General features: G+C 43.4%; 1 protein-coding gene across 2 annotated transcripts in view; it reads left to right on the top strand.

Annotated features, from left to right (window-relative positions):
• mboat2a (membrane bound O-acyltransferase domain containing 2a) overlaps nucleotides 1-23431 on the top strand; it is an 86289-nt gene that overhangs the window by 15346 nt on the left and 47512 nt on the right. For both annotated transcript variants that reach the window (XM_071327152.1, XM_071327154.1), the window contains exon 2: nucleotides 20803-20948. In XM_071327152.1, the coding sequence (XP_071183253.1) occupies nucleotides 20803-20948 (146 nt within the window). The remainder of the gene's footprint in view (nucleotides 1-20802; nucleotides 20949-23431) is intronic.

The raw sequence follows: 23431 nt of genomic DNA, 5'->3' as shown, positions 1-23431 counted from the left end.
GGGCTTTCTCCGTCATCACAGCACCAGTCGTGTAGGCCTAGTGTACAGTACTACTTCATTCAGTATGAGTTGTCTAAGTGAGCGCCTGAGAGCGTACTTCCCTGAAGCTCCTGGGAGAGTGGATGAGCTTGAATAGGCCCAGATGGAGACCGGGCCCCACTGTGGTCCAGCACTATGAAAAGGCCAACCATGATCTTTCCAGGGGGGACTGCTGTGACATAGCCTTGTTGGCTGTGGTCCAAGAAACGCAATAGAAGAGGTTCAGGAAGATATGTCTCCCTCGGGGGGATATCGATAATGTCCTTTTGTCATGTGCTTTGTTTTAAATCAAATATTTAATTGCGGAATTAACCTCAAGTAAACACTGTCAAGGTTTGCCCTGTTTCAGTGACGAGGTAGCTTATGTCCTTGGCCTCCGTGTTATGCGTAAACAGATCCCCTGTTCACGTCTGACTTTTAATGTAGTCATAATATGCGTCTCGCACCCAAATTTTTATTTATTTATTTTTTCTGTTTTTTTTTGACTGATGCCCAAGGAAATGTATGAAGATTAGTATTCAAACCGGTCCTCTTCTCTCAACTCTCCTCCCTTGTTCCTTCCTCTCCGTCTCACAACCTTCATTTATTTACACTCACGTTCATCAGCTGTTGTCGTTCAAGATTTGGATCTATGGACCCGCCAACTCTCCTTTTCTCGAAGCAGTTCGCCAATGCACACTTTTGTATGAGTCATCCTGTACCAGAGCAGATGCTAATAAGATGATAGTGGGGAATATGGCATAACGATATGCCACGGAGAAATAGCAAAATGCTAATGAGTGACGAGGCAATTTTTTTTCTCATCCTCTGACTCTTTCTGAAGGGAGTTAGACCAGAATGAAAGTAGTGCTCCTTCAAAGAGAATTTCTGTGCTGTGGGCTTCTAATCTTGGCAGTGTGTGCGAAGGCAGTACACTCTTGGGTTTAATGGAACCACATAGGAGTGTGTTTCTAAAGATATGCTGCTGGAAGTGATGTCATGGTTATTCAAGGAGAATGCAGGCATTCGGTCAGATGAGTCTGTCATCTGCTGCTGTTTATCAGATGTTGAGAAGCGATATGGACTGTGTGGTGTGTATATATCTATATTTTTATTAACCCCACCCCTCATCGGAGGACACTTATCTTTTAGTTTTTTTTACAGCTTTTTGCACATTTTGCATACATGGTACTTTTATATAAAGCAGTCACATAACAATAATCCATTACCAAACATAAGCTCTTTAATCCCAGCCACTCTCAGCCCATCCCACCTATCACCATAGACCACCCTCGTTTGGTTTCCACGTGCCATATATTTTTCACTTGTGATGTTTTACATAATTTAAAGTATTTCTAATCATATAGTACCCACAGATTGTGAGCTAAAGATGAAAACCTTTCCTACGAGTATTATTTATTGACTGACTATGGTTTTCCAAATCGCCCCACACTGCTATTTGTAAGGTTCGTTTTAAGTGCATGTTGTGATTTTTTTTTTTTTTACCATTCCTGAACCTGTGACCAGGCTACATAGGGGCAATATGACCAGGCTACATAGGGGCAATATGACCAGGCTACATAGGGGCAATACCAGAATAAATGATCTATTGATTCTGTCTCTTCGCAGCAAAATCTACAGAGCTGAGATTGTGTGCCCAATATACACTGCTCAAAAAAATAAAGGGAACACTTAAACAACACAATGTAACTCCAAGTCAATCACATTTCTGTGAAATCAAACTGTCCACTTAGGAAGCAACACTGATTGACAATAAATGTCACATGCTGTTGTGCAAATGGAATAGACAAAAGGTGGAAATTATAGGCAATTAGCAAGACACCCCCAAAAAAGGAGTGATTCTGCAGGTGGTGACCACAGACCACTTCTCAGTTCCTATGCTTCCTGGCTGATGTTTTGGTCACTTTTGAATGCTGGCGGTGCTTTCACTCTAGTGGTAGCATGAGACGGAGTCTACAACCCACACAAGTGGCTCAGGTAGTGCAGTTCATCCAGGATGGCACATCAATGCGAGCTGTGGCAAAAAGGTTTGCTGTGTCTGTCAGCGTAGTGTCCAGAGCATGGAGGCGCTACCAGGAGACAGGCCAGTACATCAGGAGACGTGGAGGAGGCCGTAGGAGGGCAACAACCCAGCAGCAGGACCGCTACCTCCGCCTTTGTGCAAGGAGGTGCACTGCCAGCGCCCTGCAAAATGACCTCCAGCAGGCCACAAATGTGCATGTCAGCATATGGTCTCACAAGGGGTCTGAGGATCTCATCTCGGTACCTAATGGCAGTCAGGCTACCTCTGGCGAGCACATGGAGGGCTGTGCGGCCCCACAAAGAAATGCCACCCCACACCATGACTGACCCACCGCCAAACCGGTCATGCTGGAGGAGGTTGCAGGCAGCAGAACGTTCTCCACGGCGTCTCCAGACTCTGTCATGTCTGTCACATGTGCTCATGTGCTCAGTGTGAACCTTCTTTCATCTGTGAAGAGCACAGGGCGCCAGTGGCGAATTTGCCAATCTTGGTGTTCTCTGGCAAATGCCAAACGTCCTGCACGGTGTTGGGCTGTAAGCACAACCCCCACCTGTGGACGTCGGGCCCTCATACCACCCTCATGGAGTCTGTTTCTGACCGTTTGAGCAGACACATGCACATTTGTGGCCTGCTGGAGGTCATTTTGCAGGGCGCTGGCAGTGCACCTCCTTGCACAAAGGCGGAGGTAGCGGTCCTGCTGCTGGGTTGTTGCCCTCCTACGGCCTCCTCCACGTCTCCTGATGTACTGGCCTGTCTCCTGGTAGCGCCTCCATGCTCTGGACACTACGCTGACAGACACAGCAAACCTTTTTGCCACAGCTCGCATTGATGTGCCATCCTGGATGAACTGCACTACCTGAGCCACTTGTGTGGGTTGTAGACTCCGTCTCATGCTACCACTAGAGTGAGAGCACCGCCAGCATTCAAAAGTGACCAAAACATCAGCCAGGAAGCATAGGAACTGAGAAGTGGTCTGTGGTCACCACCTGCAGAATCACTCCTTTTTTGGGGGTGTCTTGCTAATTGCCTATAATTTCCACCTTTTGTCTACTCCATTTGCACAACAGCATGTGAAATTTATTGTCAATCAGTGTTGCTTCCTAAGTGGACAGTTTGATTTCACAGAAGTGTGATTGACTTGGAGTTACATTGTGTTGTTTAAGTGTTCCCTTTATTTTTTTGAGCAGTGTATATATATATATATATATATATATATATATATATATATATATATATAGCATTCTGTTGGTGGCAAGAATTTTATTAAATTGAAAAGCTCTAAGTGTTGAATCAAGTGTAGTTTTTTTGTACCAGTTCATAAACCATGTGCCATGGTACATCAAAATCTCTTCCCATTTATTTTGCAACCTGTATGGCACAGCTGTCAACATTTTTGTCCTCAAATTAAACTGGTATATTTTTCTATTTATGCTAGTTCCTTTCAGCCAATTTGTGTCTCTTAATATATGGCAGGCAAACAAGTTCCCTACCTTCTCCTTTTTCACTTGCCTCCTCCATTTTTGTGGTAATGCTGCAATCAGTTGGTTGTAAGTTTGGATTGAGCAGAAATGCAGCGATCGAAAAAATATGGGAATATGTGACAACTCCTGCGTTTCTATTTGTAATATCATTAATAAATATTTAAAAATCCATATAAAAAAAAAAAAACAAAAAAAAAATATATTCATCAGTGTATTTGAGTTTATCCATAACATTTATTGTAATATTTGTTCTGTCTTTTCTGGAAGATAAAACTGAAATTGTAACCAGCTTTTGTACGGCTTGTTTAAGAAAGGGCGATACTTTAAATAAAATAAACATTTTAATTAGTCGGTAATGAGAAGTTGTAGTCTGTATAAAGGCATTTTTTGAACAAAGGATGTGCCTTTCTTAATCTACTGGAGAACCATTGAAGTATAATTTATGTATGAGTGAAGCTTTTATTGAGCGTTTTAAAGCATTATAATTTTTGCGCCCCAAACTCATATTCATTATATAAATAGGTACGTTTAATTCTGTATGGCATAGCATTCCAAATCAAATTAAATATTTGTTGCTCATATGATTTAAAAAAAATTGTCATCTGGAGTAGGCAGTGCCATTAGTATGTAGGACCAAAGAGTTGTGATTTTTTTTTTCTTTTCTTTCACAAATGGATAAGATTCTGCAACCATGGAGAGGTAAATACTATCTATTTTTGATAACTTTCTTTTGAAATTGATTGTAGTAAATTCATTTATATTTTTTTAGATGTGAATACCAAGTTTGTCTACTTCACCATCCGCCCATTTTGTTGGTAAACTACAAGGTAGTGTAAACAATATATATATATTTTTTTACAATCCAATATGTAATATGGTACACTTGTCATAATTAGGTTTTAATCCAGAGAGGCTAGAATAGTGAACAAGATCTTCAGTGAGACTGTGCAAGGATCCAGATTGTGGATTTAAGAATAAACTAGTAATCTGCATACATTGACACTTTTAGTTTTTATCCCCTGGATTTCCAACCCCTTGATGTTCTTGTTGGATCTAATTTTAATAGCTAGCATTTCAATGGCCATAATAAATAGATATGGAGATAACAGACAGCCTTGTTTTAATCCTCTTAAAAGCTCAATACTTTCTGAGAAGTAACCATTATTTACATCTGGGGTTTGCTGTACATAACTTTAACCCATTGTATAAGAGATTCACCAAAATTAAAGTAATTCAGGCATTATATTTACATTCTAGTCGTACTTTATCAAATGCCTTTTTCAAAATCTGCCATGAAGACAAGGCCTGGTATCTTTGTTTCATGATGTTCAATTGTTTCAAATAACTATCGTAGAGTATCTCCAATATATCATCCATATAAAAAAAAGAAATGGTCTGATCAGGATGAACAATATTTGGTAAATCCTTTTTATATTCTATGTGCTATGCATTTTGCCGGGATTTTCACATCACAACATTGAAGTGTTAGAGGCCTCCAGTTTTTTAAATGGACTGGATCTATATACTTACCACCTGGGTGCTGTTTTAGTAGTAATGAAATCAGACCTTACTGTTAAGTAATTTAAACATGCTAATAATGGATCTTTGACTACATCAAAGGTATGATACACCTCTACTGGTATACCATCAAGCCCTGGAGTTTTTCCAGACTGAAAAGATCTTATTGCCTCAAGTTCCTCTTCTGTAATTTAGTTACTTTTACATTATTATTATTATTATTATTATTAGGACATAACTGTAAGGATTTAAGTGGGAATGGAGGTGACTGAAAATAAAACATATGCCTAAAATATTTAGTTTCCTCCTTAAAAATATAATTTGGGGAATCATGGATGACTCATTTGTAACGAGTTTCTGTAAATTATTTTTGGCATAATTACTATGTTGAATATTCAAGAGAAATTTTGTGCATCAAATTTTTTTTCTCCATCCAATTCGCTTTATTTTTGTAATACGTTACACTTCATCGTTCTTGAATAAGTATTTCCATTTTTTTGTTTTTTCCTCTAACCTATTTTGTGCCTCTATAGTAATGGAAATTGTACTATTTACCGCTGTTACTATTGCGCTGTTACTTCTGCTATTTCCTTTATTAGTCTCATCTCTTTTGACCTAAACTGCTTTTGTTTTAATGACTATTGTATTGAATGGCCTCTAAAAGTACATCTAAGTGTCCCAGACAATAAGGGGATCTGCTGTACCTCTGTTCTGCAAAAAAAGTCTTATGAATTATTTTTGTCTTAGTTAAGAACAAATTGTCATCCAATAGGCTTTGATTACATTTCCAATATCCCCGTCCATGTGGAAATTCTGTAAGAGTTATATGAAGGCCAATTACATGGTGGTCTGATCACATTCTCTCCTATTAATACTTTTTATACTTTTGATGCCAGCAAGAATGAGACTAGGAAGTAATCAATACATCTAGCTTGATTTAAGCCTTCTCCATATGTCTCACTAGGTCAGGGTTTTTCAACCCCCATATATCCACTAGTTCTAATATATTCATGATATTCATGATATTCACGATCTCCTTAAGTGCTTGAGGGTGATAGTTTGTAGAGCGATTTCCTTTACGATCCATTGAGATACTTAAAACCGTATTATAATCTCCCACCATAATAATAGATTAATTCATTGCTTGTGATCTCAATAGATTATTATATATATTTTTCGAGAAGTGAGGAGGATCATTATTTGGCCCATAAAGATTAATTAAACAGATTTTGTTTTTGGTCCAATAGCATATTTAATATAATCCATCTTCCAATTGTGCAAACAGATCCGCAAGGATCAAAATTTGTATTAAATAGTATAGTCACCCCTTTTGAGTTTCATTGCCCATGACAAAAATATATTTCTCCCTTCCAGCCCTTTTTCCACACAAACTCATCTATATTTGTAGAATGAGTTTCCTGTAAAAAATAGATATGATATTCTTTCTCTTTTATCCATGTAAAAATGTATATATTTTTTATGATCTGCTAAGCCATTACAATTATAACTGGCTATACTTATTTCCCCACTTACCATAATGATACCTAAGTTTCAATTATACTTACCACAACCAATGTTGGTAAACTTACCATGATGATTAAGTCTCCATATAGCTGTACCATAATATTTGCACTTAAGCGCACTGTAGCTGCAACTTTGTAAACCTGCAAATGTCCTAATATCCCCCCCACTAACCCCCCCATATCTAGGTCTGTTGTCACTAAGACCAGCAGACCATCTCCCTGACTCAAGACACACCTTTGCGTCCTTAGGCAAACCCTTGGCCGCCAGATGGAATATGGTCATAAATATCGATGAGGGTGCTTTTTAACCTCTAATTCCTCCCAAACCCGGATCCGGGAGCACCCCCCACAGTAAAAAAGCTGACTAGCATAGCCTAGCATAGCGTCACAAGTAAATACTAGCATCTAAATATCATTAAATCACAAGTCCAAGACACCAGATGAAAGATACACATCTTGTGAATCCAGCCATCATTTCTGATTTTTAGAATGTTTTACAGGGAAGACACAATATGTAAATCTATTAGCTAACCACGTTAGCAAAAGACACCACTTTTTTTTACTCCACCAGTTTTTTACTCCATCAGTAGCCATCACTAATTCGACCAAATAAAGATATAAATAGCCACTAACCAAGAAACAACTTCATAAGATGACAGTCTGATAACATATTTATTGTATAGCATATGTTTTTTTAGAAAAATTTGCATATTTCAGGTATAAATATCACAGTTCTACATTGCAGCTGCAATCTGAAATAGTGCCGAAGCTGCCAGAATAATTACAGAGACCAACGTCAAATACCTAATTACTCATCTTAAAACATTTCTGAAAAATACACAGCGTACAGCAAATGAAAGCCCAACATCTTGTGAATCCAGCCAATATGGCAGATTTTTTAAGTGTTTTACAGCGAAAACACAATATAGCATTATATTAGCTTAGCACAATAGCCAGAAACACAAGCAATTTACCAGCAGCACAGGTTAGCAATCGTAACAATACAGCAAAAGATATATAATTTTTGACTAACCTTGATATACTTCGTCAGATGACAGTCCTGTAACATCATATTACACAATGCATATAGGTTTTGTTCGAAAATGTGCATATTTAGCAGCACAAATCGTGGTTATACAATGTGATCAGTGGCAACAGGTCATGCATTCTGGCCGGCGCCATCTTGGAAAGGCATCTAAGTTTACGATTATTTATCGATTAGATTGACTAAAAAATACAGGTTGGACAGCAAATGAAAGATGCATTAGTTATTAATGCAACCGCTGAGTTAGATTTTTAAAATTAACGTTACTAGACATACAGTGTGCGTTACAGCCAGACTAGTGCCGCAATAATGGCGGACAAATGCGTTTACATTTTTCCACATAAATACGGAATAACATCATAAATAGCTCTTACTTTTGGACGAGCTTCCATCAGAATCTTGGGCAAGTTGTCCTTTGTCCAAAAGAATCGTTGCTTGGTTGTAAAACGTCGTCTTCAACTTCGGAATTAGCAGCTAACAATAGCTATGTGGCCACAACATGCCCAAATCCCCAAAACGCAATACTAAGGAAATTCCGAAAATAGCAATATACTCGCATAAACTGATATAACTCGGTTTAAAATAACTTCGTTATGATGTTTCTAACACCTATATCAAATTAAATTACAGACGGATATAGCTAAGGCCGATAACTGAGCGTTTCAAAATGCCATCTTGAGGTCTTGCTTTGCGCAATGACGAACGACGAAAAGAGAGCTTACTTCGTTCCTTGGCCTTTTATAAGCTCTGAGAACTACGTAGACACTCCATTCCACTTCTCATTGGTTACTGACATCCAGGGGAAGGCGGGTGCAGTTCATGTCGACCCATAGGATACATACAGAGCTTTAAACTGATCTGAGAACAGAGCCTCGTTTTCAGACCTTCGCAGTTCCTGTCATGGATTTCGCTGCAGAAAGTTCTGGTTCACCCACAGACATAATTCAAACGGTTTTAGAAACTAGAGATTGTTTTCTATCCAATAGTAATAATAATATGCATATTGTACGAGCAAGAATTGAGTATGAGGCAGTTTAATTTGGAGACGATATTTTCCAAAGTGGAAACAGCACCCCCTAGATTGAGAAAAGGCTAAGAGAACTAACCAAATTACATGGAAAACAGTCCATTTTTTTGGTAACAATAATAGAAATAATAACAGCACAGTCTTATAAATGCATGCTCATATTTAGAAAGTCCTAGCAAGGCTATAAGCATGTCAGCCCAGCCTGCTAATTTCATTGGATTCAGTTGTTTGAAAATGTTTGAAAAAAATGAAGAGGACAACCTAAATATATTGCAAGACCAGTCCAGAAAAAAAAAAAAATCCATTACATGCAAGACATATTTCATGTAGTCCTCATTATATCCTGTTGTATTCCAACCCCAAAAAACAAGGAAAAAGGAACAGAGATTCTAATGACTGTAAGTAAAAATGTTTCTTAGGCATCACATAAAGGAATACCCAAGTTTAACTTAACTCGATTCTGACACAGCCATGGCACGATAGCCAAGAATACATGCAGTACTGACAATCCAGAGCAAGTGAACTGTTTTACACCTAGGCCTATATCATTAGGATCAAGAATATAAAAGGTAGCATAAATAGCTTATATATATATAATATACCTCTCTTGCTTAGAGAAGTGCTTCCATAAGCCAGTTGTGTTGCTTCTACCGTTAACTTTAATCAGTTTATCCAAGTGTTAACCACACACTAATAGAGACAACAACCCATGTTGAACACACCGGCAAATGGATTAGGTATTATCGGATATTGAGGTTTGTTTTTTACATGTAAAGGGGTAATTATACCAATTATTTTAGGATCGTATAGGCCTATTCCAATAGAGAACCTAGGCAGGTTTTTAATTCTATAATCCTTTATCCTAGCCCTACAATAAATCTATTCATATTTATTCAGTTTTATCTTAAAAGCTAATTGTTCCGATTCACATCCGCAAACGAGGGATGCATTTTTTAAAGTCATAATATACCCAACCTCTACAATTAGGCCATATCAAGCAAAAAACAACCATGGTATTTCTAATGTACGTTCTTCAAATTAAATAAATAAGCAGTCATAAAGAAAAAAAGTTCAGCCTTACACCGTCTCCTTCACTTAAATCAAGACCTGATTTTAAGTCCAAATAGTCCAAAGTTCCATATTGCCTAAATAGAAAAAGGATAAGTTCACCATCTCACATTACCATAAGTCCAACCTTATTTTAAGTTATGGAAAATCAATTGTTTCCACCTGTTCGTCCGTCATCTTGAGATTACGTTTCATGAACACCTTGACTTTTTCCTCCGTTGACTGAGTTTTCGTTTTCATCCTCTATTCCCATTTATAACAATATAACTTTTCATACTTCTGCACTTTAGATCAAGTAATTCGGCTTTCATTGTTTTATCATACCATAGTGCCTTTTAGTGAGTCCACGGTAGTTTTCGATATCTTATTTTCTGCTCGTATTTCTCCCATTTTATTACTATAATCCATTCCTGTTTTTAAGGCCTCAACCTCCCTCAGTAGCTCAGCAATAGACCCAGTTTTTTTAACTGCTTGCTCATGCTTGTAAGCAATGCTCTATCTTCTGGCGACGGTTATTTAAAAACTACCCCCCCCTCCAATGTTACATTTTGAATTTTAGACGTTGGCTTCCCTTCAGTTTCGCTCGCAGAACTCAAAGAAAGCTTTTCTCTTGTTCACTTCAATGTATCTGTTTCTTTTTCGAGCATATCAAAATGCTGATCAATAAATAGTTCCAGATGTTCTATATTATCCAGAATGTTTGTTTCGCAGTTATCAGCTAGTCCTCAATTTGAATGATTAATTCATGGGACAAGCTGTGCCTACCGCGCTGCCACCTGTCATGTCATGTCGACCTACATAGATATTTTACACAGGTCTCGTCTCATCTCACCTGTAAAATCTGTGAACTTCCTCTAGACTGTTTTCCCCTGCCCTCTGTACTGACCAGCTCTCTGAGAGGGAAGACACACACACACACTACTTCATTATTATACCCAACTGTTTGGCTTTTGCGGGCTTTGCAGTTGTTCAGAATTGAACGACCTCACACAATGAGAGAGACTAGGAGAGGAGATCCGATACAGGAACACCCGGGTGCCCCAATGGAACTCTGCCATATCTGATCCTGTCCAGTGACACCAGGGCCTCCTGGCACCTTTTCAAGTCATTGAAATGATACCGTGCATTGGCACTGAGGCGGTACTCTCCTTTCCTGTCACCACCACCATATTGGCCTGTCAGCTCTTCTACGCTGCTTCTTTCCATGCTCGTTGCTTGGATGCAAGTTGCATGAGAGCCCTTCCTTTGCACAATTAAAATCCACAGGTGGTGTATAGGCCTGCACTGAGGGGGGGGGGGGGGGGAAGCTAGGATTGTTTGCTATTCCTAACAAGGCCAGCTGCTGCCTAGTCATAAAAGCATGCCCTAGAAGGCGTCGTCCCCTGAATGACTTATGAATGCCGAATGTGGGTAAAGCTGTGGGGCGGCCATTGTTAGCTATTGTCCTTTCTGCCATTTGGACCGTGCACAGGCCTTTCCTGGATCTTACTTTTTATGTGGCTAATTGCAACGGTGGTCTCCATAGCGAAGACAAGATATCCAGCAGATTTTGGAGACAATTGTGTTGTGAAAGTATATTTCCAAGTGCTGCTTCCAGAATGAGTTGTTTCCTTTGTATTCTAGAGTTGCAGGCCTCAGCGGTATGTTTTTGATAAGGTTTGACCGGCAGTCAGCCCAAACTGCATAGTCCACATTGTTTCCCCGTGGAGAAGTATTCCGTCTTGCTGACTGTAATGTGATCGGGGAGATGTGTGTTCACATTGTAGATCAAGCAATAGCAGAGACTCATTGTTAAATGCTTCAGTTTTTCTCCTTCATAAGTACTTTTGTACGCCAAGTTTTGTCATTCGTCTCACACTGAACTACAGTGCTGTGCCCTTTTAAGATTTTTCGGGATGCTTTTGCAGCCTCAGAACGACTTGCCTTAGAGCAGAATTCATGGTTCCTTCTATTGTCCAAAAATTCTACAGGGGAATGTCAGGCCACCCGTTTGTGAGCTGAAGCTGGTTATGCAGCAGGACAATCCAAAACACACAAGTCTACATGAAAATGGCTAAAAAGCATAAAATTTCAAGTTTTGGAAAGGCCTAGTCAAAGTCCAGATCTAATCCTAATTGAGTAGGTGGGACAGGACTTGAAACAACAAGCAGTTCATGCTTGAAAACCCCCCACAAATGTTGCTGAGTTAAAGCAGTTCTGCATGCAAGAGTGGGCCAAAATTCCTTCACAGCGATGTGAGAGACTGATCAGCAACTACAGGAAACATTTGCTTCCAGTCAGTTATTGAGTGTAAGGGGGCAATTACTTTCCCACAGCACTGTATGTAATCTGTTGTCAAAGCTTTTCTTTGAAGGAATTCACCTGACATCGAGAGAGGTGTCCTTTCTCACAGTTTGGCGGAACAGTGCATTTGGGAAGTGTTTACTGACTGAACGTTCACGTGACACTTGTACGCAGAAAAGTTAAAGTACTGACAAATCTGCATAGAAACAGAGAAGGGCTATGTCTGCCAGGTAGTGAAGGGACTGTCAACTCCAAGTGATGTCTCCTTGCTTGTTGTGCCCAAGAACCAGAGCGTCTGAGAACCTGTCGTAAGATCCTTATAGCGAGACCAATGTCTATTCTCGCAATCTTTTTTTCTCTGCTGTCCAGACCAGCTAGATCTGTTCTAACTGGTAATTTCTCACTCATCTCCATGCCTTCCTGGCATGCTGGTTAATTGACAAATAACCTTTCGAGCCAAGATAATTAGCCTAATCGAGGCTCTCTTTAGCATGAGCACCATTTAAGTGACATCCTCATAATCCGCTGTGATTGCCAAGATGACAGTGTGGCCCACAACATATCAGATTAAAAAGGCAACACAGGAGCTCCAGATGAGGATGACGTGAAGACATGCTGCAGTAGTTATCTTTTGGCTTTTTATTCAGGCTTGAATAATTCCGTCTCTTGTTTAGCCCCGTGCGTAGGATGTTAGCAGGTGTGTGTGTGTGTGTGAGAACGCCTTAAGCATCCCAACCCCAGATGACAAGCTTCTTCTCTTTAAGTGCAGCTTAACCTTGTGGGGCTTTCGTTTGCGAACACCGTTTAGCGTAACGGGCGCTTTGAAAACACAACTTCAATCGCTATTCGTCGTAGGATATTAAGTGGTTGGTGCTGAATCTCCTTGTGGTTTCTCAAATTGATCTAGGCTATGTTTTGCCGAAGGTCGACGCAACCAGAGTATTTAGTTACAGATACCCTTTCAGGCAGAGTAACCAGGGCTATTGGCATTTCGTGTTCACGAATGGCAAATCTAAATGTCTCTGCGCTAGGACCGACCGCAGACAGCTTAGCAGACTTTCTGTTCCTTGTCCAATTTTTTTTTCTCTCTCGCAATATTCAAATGAGAAGCGTTTCATGAGGTCACCTAAGTCTTCCTTCAAAGAGCTCTTCTTCGTTCATGAGATGCAAGGAAATTATTCTCTCTGCACAAAATGCAAATCTGTTGTCCTCTCAGTGATGATGTAATTATACCTGTTGATTTACAGGGTAATTCTGAGTCATGGCTGCCAAGTAAGTAAGAATGGCAACTGATTTAATGGAATGTGACATCTGATCACCTGTAATTGAGGCAGTTATCACCTGCTCCTTTGAACCAAAATAGCTGTGTAAAAGACACACACACACACACACCGTTCCTATGTAGGCATCTGTGACCACATCTGTATCTCCGTCACTTGAAGCTGACTGGCAAATGGCAGATAATTGGTTTAGTGTATAGCCCAATTCGGACGGGATTAGATTTACAGGGGGAGGTCGGGTAACGTAATATGTGCACGAGTGCAAAACACAGCATCTGTCATTTGTGTTCCGTGCGAATCTGCCATGTCAGTATATTTCTTACATGAGACTAAAGTATACTGGCTATAGAATTGTTAATCAGTTTCACTCCAATGTCCTCTGATACTATGACAGAGTTTGACAGGTGCCGTTTGTGGTTGAGCAAGAAAACAATAACAGATTTGTATGAATGAATCCTTAAAACAAAGTGCTTCGTATATATTTTGTGAATGGCGTACATTTATTTACTTTTAGTGAATACTTGTACTTACGTACTGTGCCAATGAAATTGAAGTCGAACCTCGCCAAATGCGTCACTTTTAATTAAATGTGCAATAAAGTGTTGTGTCTTGGCCTATTTTAATGAAACCCTGGCTGGAAATGGGCGCATCTCAAAAGACTAGTGTCTTGACCACTACTATTGGAATCTTTGTAGATTCTAACCACTGAATAACACTCACCAGTAGAATGTGTGTGTTCAGTTATGGTATTCCAGAGTCGATACTTTTGGATCCGTGCCCTCAATTTCGAGTTATTTAGATGGATATTGCTGCTGCTTGGCGCCCTGGCAGACATCACCAGAAATACTTCTCAGCCACCACTGTGGACTCCATGTACTTATTAGCGATTTGTATTCCCTAAAAGAGAGGATTCTTGTTTTAAGAGAAGCGATATTGTTTTGAATGTTAACGATTCTCCCTTTGGACAGACACACTCTCACCTGCACAGCGATGAGTTTTCCTTGAATCTAGTTTAAAGTATTTGTAGAGTAGGGTTTTTTCTCAGTCTAGTCTGGATGGGGATAAAAGGAAAGAGCATTCAGCCACCAGAGCATTAGTTAGGTCAGGCACTGATGTTTGGCTTTAGGCCTGGCTCGCAGTCGGCATTCCAATTCATCCTGAAGGTGTTTGATGGAGTTGAGGTCAGGGCTCTGTGCAGGCCAGTCAAGTACTTTCTCACCGGTTTCGACAAACCATTTCTGTATGGACCTCGCTTTGTGCACGGGGGCATTGTCATGCTCAAACAGGAAAGGGTTTTCCTCAAACTGTTGCCACAAAGTTGGTAGTGCAGAATCGTCTAGAATGTCATTGTATGCTGTATCTTTAAGATGTCCTTTTACTGGTACTAAGGGGCCATAGCCCGAACCATGAAAAACAGCCCCAAACCATTATTCCTCCTCCACCAAACTTTACAGTTGGCACTGCATTGGGGCATGTAGCATTCTTCTGTCATCCACCAAACATAGATTCATCCATTGGACTGCCAGATGGTGAAGCGTGATTCATCACTCCAGAGAACGTGTTTCCACTGCTCCAGAGTCTAATGGCGATGAGCTTTACACCACTTCAGCCGTGATGCTCGGCATTGCGCATGGTGATCTTAGGCTTGTGTGCGGCTGCTCGGCCATGGAAACCCACTTCATGAAGCTCCCAACGAACAGTTGTTGTGCTGACGTTGCTTCAGAGGCAGTTTGGAACTTGGTAGTGAGTGTTGCAACCGAGGACATACCATTTGTACGGGCTTCAGCACTCGGGGTCCCGTTCTGTGAGCTAGTGTGGCTTACCACTTTGCGGCTGAGCCGTTGTTTCTCCTAGGCGTTTCCACTTCACAATAACAGCGCTTACAGTTGACCAGGGCAGACATTTGATGAACTGACTTGTTTTAAAGGTGGCATCCTACGATGGTGCCACTTTGAAAGTCTGAGCTCTTCAGTCGGGCCATTCTACTCCAATGTTTGTTTATGGAGATTGCATGGCTGTGTGCTCGATTTTATACATCTGTCATCAACTGGTGTGACTGCAATAGACGAATCCACTAAATCCACATACACTATATACACACAAGTAGGTGCACATTTCGGAGCTGATGTCATTCCTAGCCCTCTACTTTTTATCCAAGGCTTGAGTTGAGTCTGATCCACCCAGACTGGGATTGACTCCCTTCACCCACTTACTTAAGCCGTCTGTTGGAAAGGCTGTATCTGTGAGGAGCAGGGCCCTAGCTTACCGGTCTCAGTGGAGACAGACAGGCTACAGCATGCAGATGTTCGCCTACAGTGGAATCGCTAGTTAGCGATTAGCGCTGACTGGCGTTAAGCCGAGGAACTCCTGTGTCAGCCCGCTCCTCCTGAAGCAGGGCGGGGCTTTTAGAAAGCGACCGAGTAGCTGACTGAGGAGTGAGTCTGCATGGAGTGGAAGGCTCAGATAAGCAGCCTTCCTGAAACTCATTACGGAAACCGCAGGAGACGTTGTCAGTCTCACTATCAACCCCTTAGGGCTAGGACAGTCCCTCTACTGTACATGGTCCTCTGTCACTCCATTTTTTTTAACCTCTTTTTGTTCTTTTTACTGTACTAATTCTTGTCTCGCTCTCCCTTGTCTCTTTTCTTTCTCAGTCTTTCCCTTCGTCGTTCTTCGCCTCCCTCTGTCACGGCAGTTCTGTTTTCTCCATTCCTCTCTCGCTCTCCTCCCTTTTATCTCCTTTAAAAAAAAATCTCTGGTTTAATTTAGCTCCTCAGCTGGAGTTGCCGTGTAGAAGGGGAGGGAGCCAGATGGCTGGCTGGGGGGGTTGGAGGGAAGTGTGGAGGACTGGGAGGAGCAGAGAGCAGTCATCTTTCCTCCTCTCTCTCACTCCATTAGCTCTGACCCAAGCGTCGTGTAGGGACACTATAAATACAACGACTCTTGCTTTCAGAGCCAGTCCTCATTTGTATGCAGTCGTTGCTCAGCAGCTTTCCATTGGTATTATTGTGTTGGTTTGAATATGATTTTTTTTTAGAGTAGCGTAATTAAGGCTCACTTAGGTCAACAGCAGCCGTTAGAGAGCGGTCTGTGTGCACCTTCGACTTCGACTGTTTTATGCTAGCTTTAGAAGTGTGATTTCAATGCGTCATATGGTGTGTTTTGCAGGGTAAATGTCGCTCCTTGGTAATGACTAGGGCTGTTTCTTGGAGTGGTGGCGGGATAGAGTACTGTTCCTTTGACACACGTACTCACTCGCTCGCACACATACGTGTCAGCTTTGCAGTTTATTCCATTCCGCAGGTACCACTTGTTGTAAGAGGAGGCCATTCAATTCCTGACAACGCTTAATAACTACTTTCCGTTTTAACAATGACACAGGGCTCCTTAGCAATAAGATGCTCAATAGGGGAAAACATGGATAGATGTGGGGAAGGGGTCAATGGTACGCAGACCGTGGGGGCTAGAAGGACGTGAGATTGGCGCACATTCAGCAAATCTGATCTAACTAAAGTGGATTTTCGTCAAATCTGTCATGACGTGGTTACTGAAGTCCGATTTGGATATATTTAGCTGTTTTTCGCTGCATAACATTTCGAAGTAGTCCCTTTTCGGGTTTAGAAAAAGTGACTGCTAAATGCTAACTCCCATTCGTATAAGCTGGTAGCATAGCTAGCATATAAACATCTTGGTGGTAGTCAGTCTTTTTTAAAACTCTTAATGCAGTTGATTGCGGACGATGAGGTGAACATGCATTAGGTTTGACATCCATACAAGAATTATACTCCGATTTTGACCTCGACATAGTGTGAAATACACACAAACGATAGTCTAAATGTAGGCTAATTTTGCTGTAGGGCAATGAGGAGATTTGGGATCTTTCCCTCACGTGTTTCCATTGTTTTGGTGGAGTTCCATTCTTTACCATAATGCTTCCAAAAGTTCAGGGAAAAACATAGGCAAACACTGTGTCCTCAACACTTAGAACTAAGATCACGTTTGAGACCCACTTGTTGTTTTCTGAACTGTGTGTGTGTGTGTGCATTCAAACAAGCTGTGAAGTGTAAGATTCAAAATATCAGGGATTCTCTTGAATCATTGTAAGCTAAGGCACTCTCCTAGAGAGCAATCGAAACGTGCGCAGGTTCTTTGTGATGTACACTGTTAATACTGATGGCACAGAGCTTAACCGATGTTTGGTCTTGAATTGTATCCATGTAATCATTGTTATACACACACTTTGAGAATTACCTGCTTTCAAGTAAGATGAGAAAAGAGCTTGTGTAACTGAAACACTTTCGATTATTGGTACAGCTGTTGCAAATGGTTTGAGTGATTTGTGTATACCTGCTTGTGTGTGTGTGATGATGGGAGAAAGACATCTCTCTGCATCCTGCTGCCTTTGTGTGCTTGTCTGCCAGGGACTGGCCTATAGAAGAGGTGTTCTCTGTATGGGAGTCATGCCAACAGTGGATTGGCCAGGGACTCTATCTGACAATACCGTACTGTCGTTTCTGTGAGATACAGTCTTAATGATCGATACCGGCTCAATTTCTCAACGTCATTTGCATAAGAAATTTACTTGTCTTTCACCTCTGGGTTATATAGCAGCAGTCAGCAAACAAAACCCAACTTTAGACTCTTTGCTGTTGAGAGCCATAAGTGGCAAATAGATGGATGGCAATAAAACCATATAGGCATGTCAATGTTATCTACATGGTAAAAGATGTTGTGTATCTTGTGGAAAATGTCTCAAATTAAAGCCAGTTTGACACATGTTATGTTCATAAATTATGTTGCCCTCTTTGTACACCAGTAGGTCCAGTGTTTTAGGCAGTGTCCTACATGCACTATTTATTTGGGTACATCGACCAATTGGTCGATCTCCAAGGCATTTCTAGTTGATCGCCAAACGTTTCTGTAAAAAAACAACCCCGATAAAGCCTTGCGTTACTGTTTAAAAAAAAAAGTTTTTTGTCTATCGCTATTGGTGGTAGGTGCACCCGATTTCAGCTGCCCTGCGCACCAGGTAGGCGATGTGTTCCGATGTTATTTTTAAATATATATATTTTTTGGAACCATTTTATGTGTCTGAAGGTAGAAACTCTGCCTTCCCGGCGTGCCCTGGGGGTGAAAATCAATTGCACTATATAGGCCTACCGCTGTCCAATCGAATGGCTCCGATTTTAGTATCTGCAGTAACGTAGCAGGCGTTAAAGAAAGCTACAGCAAAGTTGATACTGTGAGATTTCAAAATGTTTTTTAAAACCACGACTAGAGAGAGAGACTCAACGAATACCGTAATATAGATGCTGTTTTGATGACCGAGTTCATGTTTAAGTTCTTACTCAGCATTGTCAACACTTAAAAATAAAATGTGAGAGTGTCTGTCTGTCAGAGTGTCTGTCTGAGAGTGTCTCTGACACGCAGACACTCACGGACGCGCAGAGACTCACGGACGGGTGTGTGTCTGTCTGGGACGGAAGGGACGGATGGACGGGGAAGGGTGTGCGGACGAGCGGGCGGACGGACACGGACACACACCGACGGACACACACACGGACAGACACACACACGGACAGACGGACACAGACGGGCGGACACATATACCCACCCGGACAGATGGACACACACACGGACACACACACACACAGACGGACACGGACACACACACGGACAGATGGACACAGACACGGACAGACAAGCATTTGCCTGCGCCTGCGATAACATCTGCAAATCCGTGTACGCGACCCAAAAAAACATTTTGATACACAGGCACTCACTCCCCCTCCACCTCACTAACACACACCTTATGGCATCACAGCTTCAGACAGATCAAACCGTGCTCATCATAATAATAAATAATCATGGGGGAACGGGGGCTTCCATTGTTACTGTTACCCTCCTCCAGCCCCAGTCAATCTGGGTAGTGCCCGGTAAAGCCGCTTTGCCCCAGCGCTCCGAGACCACACTTTAGGGAATGAAACGGGGCCGTGTCCTCCCACTCTGCGTTATCTACCGGCCATTGGTTCCAGTGCCTGTTCATTTACTCAACTGCTTGTGTAGCAGGGGGATTGTTTTGTAGATGAATACCATTTTGTCTGTCAGACGTTAACCTACGTACATTCTCCATAGCGCTGCTGAATCCAAATCAACACTATGTTAGTCATCGTGTGTTTTTATTCATTTTTTAAAATTATGGCAATGGGATGATATGATAGCGACGTCGCCATCATAACACTCATCCGATCGCTGTCACCGCAACGGTCCCCGAGAAATGATTAGTGTCACAGCTGAGAGTGGCCGAGGAGTTCAGTGACTGGCCCTGGACTACAGTCGTACTAGTAAGCCGAGTCCAGTAGGAGATGCTCGGGATCAGTTTGTCTATTTTCCTCGGTCTTGCTTCGGCATCTTCCCCCTTTTGTGCTGGACAAAGCAGCGCGGTACTTAGACGGGTGAGTGAACAAGCGCGGCGGCGCAGGCTCCTGGGAGCAGGTGGCGGCGGGGGAAGAGTGTGGACGTACAGTAAGCCGAAGGCAATCTGAAACGCGGTCCAAATTCAATCTGGGTGCCGGGCCGTCAAAATAGAGGCGCGTGTGAATCTGCATCCCCCTCCTCCTCCCGTGAAGAATGAGATTCACCGTGGAAACACTGGAGGATGAGAGGAACCGATGGATAAGGCTGCGGTGGAGTGGACACACATCAAGGAAAGTAACACACACACGCATGCATAGTAACACACACATTATCCAAATAGCCTAGTCACAGTCCTAGGTAAAAAAGAAATATATATTTATTTTATTTATATATAAATAAATAAAATCTTCTTAAAGAATAATTGTATTCTACCGAAGCAGCCCTTTTGGCATACTCTATTGTACATGGGAATACAACGGGTGTGTTTCTCACAATACAACTAGTATTTCTCATTGTAGATTGGATGTGTGACCACAGTTACTATGCAACACTTATCGTCTCTTTGCTTCTGGGTGCCGGGAATCACTGACAGGTAATAGGTGACCTGGTGTAACTGATAGTTGCTGTCCCTGTTGACTTGAGCATCACGGCGGCTCCTGGAAGAATTCTGCCTGCTGCAATTGACAAGATGGGCTTTGTACTGTGTGGGTGTGTTGACGTCGATCTATGTTTATCGTCCTTGGAAGAGCACCACCAGTCTCGAGTTGAATTGACGTCGTTTTGGCTTTTACGCCAGGCTTTGCTCGCATGGAACGAACAAGAGGAAACCAAATCGTTTCCAGAAAGATCTTGAAAGGGTTTCCTCTATGCCTGCCTTAACCAGTTATCAAGGCAAACCAGAGCCTTATCAAAATCTTGTTCTATCAACAAAGTGTGTCCTCCCAACTGTTCCATGTTCCATTGCCAAATCCCTCTGTCTGCCTGTCTGTTGGAAAAAGGCACTGTTCTCACTCTTCTAGTGAAAAATACGATTTATTTAGGATGGTACAAAACTCACTAATGTTTTGACAATCTCCTTTTGTTTGTCTCCTCACCCAGGTGAACTTTGTGGTGTGCCAGCTGTTTGCCCTGCTCACGGCCTTCTGGTTCCGCCTCTACCTCCACCCCAGTAAGACCAGTCCTTTCATCAGGCATGTGGTGGCTACACTACTTGGCTTCTACCTGGCCCTCTTCTGCTTTGGCTGGTGAGTACTCTACTGGTACTGTCCTCCTCTCACCCTCACCTCTCCTCCTCAAATGCTGCTCTAATCTCTGGTTCCCTCCATCTCTCACTTCCTCGCCCCTTCCTGCTTCTCGCCTCCTCTCGCCCTCCATCTCGCCCTCCTTCACACCTCCTTGCTTCCACTCTTTCCTCCATGCATCTTTCTTTGAGCCTGAGCGCCCTCTCCTCCACCTGTCTCTCTCCCTCCCTCCACTCATCTCTCCTCACTCCCTGCCTCTCCCCTCGCTCTCTCTCTCCCTCCCTCCACTCATCTCTCCTCACTCCCTGCCTCTGCCCTCGCTCTCTCTCTCCCTCCCTCCACTCATCTCTCCTCACTCCCTGCCTCTGCCCTCGCTCTCTCTCTCCCTCCCTCCACTCATCTCTCCTCACTCCCTGCCTCTGCCCTCGCTCTCTCTCTCTCCCTCCCTCCACTCATCTCTCCTCACTCCCTGCCTCTGCCCTCTCTCTCTCTCTCCCTCCCTCCACTCATCTCTCCTCACTCCCTGCCTCTGCCCTCGCTCTCTCTCTCTCTCCCTCCCTCCACTCATCTCTCCTCACTCCCTGCCTCTGCCCTCGCTCTCTCTCTCTCTCCCTCCCTCCACTCATCTCTCCTCACTCCCTGCCTCTGCCCTCGCTCTCTCTCTCTCTCTCTCTCTCCCTCCCTCCACTCATCTCTCCTCACTCCCTGCCTCTGCCCTCGCTCGCTCTCTCTCTCCCTCCCTCCACTCATCTCTCCTCACTCCCTGCCTCTGCCTCTGCCCTCGCTCGCTCTCTCTCTCTCTCCCTCCCTCCACTCATCTCTCCTCACTCCCTGCCTCTGCCCTCGCTCTCTCTCTCCATCCGTCACGGGCCAAGGCAAACTGGTCGATGCGGGAGTAATTGATATTCAATTAGGGCGCTGTGGGCCCGTTGTAAATGACCTGACGTCCCTTGGCAGTGTGCCTCTCAGGGTTCAGTCTGTCCCTGTGTGTACTGTCTGTGTTTACATGAGCAGGCCTGGGGGAAATGCTGAGCGTGTGAAACGCTGAGTCATTCCAGCATTGCAGCAGCTCTGAGCATGTTTATTGTGATGTGATTCAGGTACATGATATTGATGGTAAGGTGATAATGTTGTGGTCCGATCACATTTTGTGTGATGGCTTTTAGTGTAACTAATGTATCTCTTGTTGTTAGTCAGCGGTGAAACGCACCTTAACGGCTTTGTAACATAGAATACGCAGAGGAAAGTGGGACCAGAAACGCAGCAGGAATTCCTATCGCTGTAGTTTGACAACCACTGACCAGTCATTCCACTGACTGACTTCATCACTCCTCCTCCCTCAGACCTGCTATCACTAAATTCTGTCATGTTGACACACCGTCTGGCACACGCACACACACGGGGCGCGCACACACCGACCGACCGTCTGGCGCGCACACACACACACACACGCCGTCTGGCGCGCACACACACACACACGCCGTCTGGCGCGCACACACACACACACACCGTCTGGCGCGCACACACACACACACACACACACACACACACACACACACACACACACCGACCGTCTGGCGCACACATACACGCGCACACACACACGCACACACCGTCTGGCGCACACACACACACGCCGTCTGGCGCACACACACACACGCCGTCTGGCGCACACACACACACACGCCGTCTGGCGCACACACACACACACCATCTGGCGTGCGCGCACACTCCCACTCACACCGTCTGGCGCACACTCACACCGTCTGGCGCACACTCACACCGTCTGGCGCACACACACACCGTCTGGCGCACACACACACCGTCTGGCGCACACACACACCGTCTGGCGCACACACACACCGTCTGGCGCACACACACACCGTCTGGCGCACACACACACATCCCGTCTGGCGCGCGCGTGCACACACACACACTCACACCATCTGGCGCACACACACACACACACACCAGCTCTCTCACTCTCTCACACACACAAACACACACACACACACACACACACCGTCTCACACACACACACCGTCTCACACACACACACCGTCTCACACACACACACACCGTCTCTCACACACACACACACACACACACACACACCGTCTCACACACACACACACACCGTCTCACACACACACACACACCGTCTCACACACACACACACACACACCGTCTCACACACACACACACCGTCACACAACACACACACACACACACACCAGCTCTCTCACTCTCTCACACACACACACACACACACACACACACACACACACTGTCACACACACACACCGTCACACACACACACACACACTGTCACTCACACACACACACCGTCTGGCACGCGCGCACACACACACACACACCGTCTCTCTCTCTCTCTCACACACACACACACACACACACACCGTCTCTCTCTCACACACACACACACCGTCTCTCAGACACACTGTCTGGCACACACACGCACACAC

This window comes from Salvelinus alpinus, chromosome 9 (genome assembly GCF_045679555.1).
Source record: "Salvelinus alpinus chromosome 9, SLU_Salpinus.1, whole genome shotgun sequence".
Lineage (NCBI taxonomy): Eukaryota > Metazoa > Chordata > Actinopteri > Salmoniformes > Salmonidae > Salvelinus > Salvelinus alpinus.
This window is presented reverse-complemented; position numbering and strand designations above follow the sequence as displayed.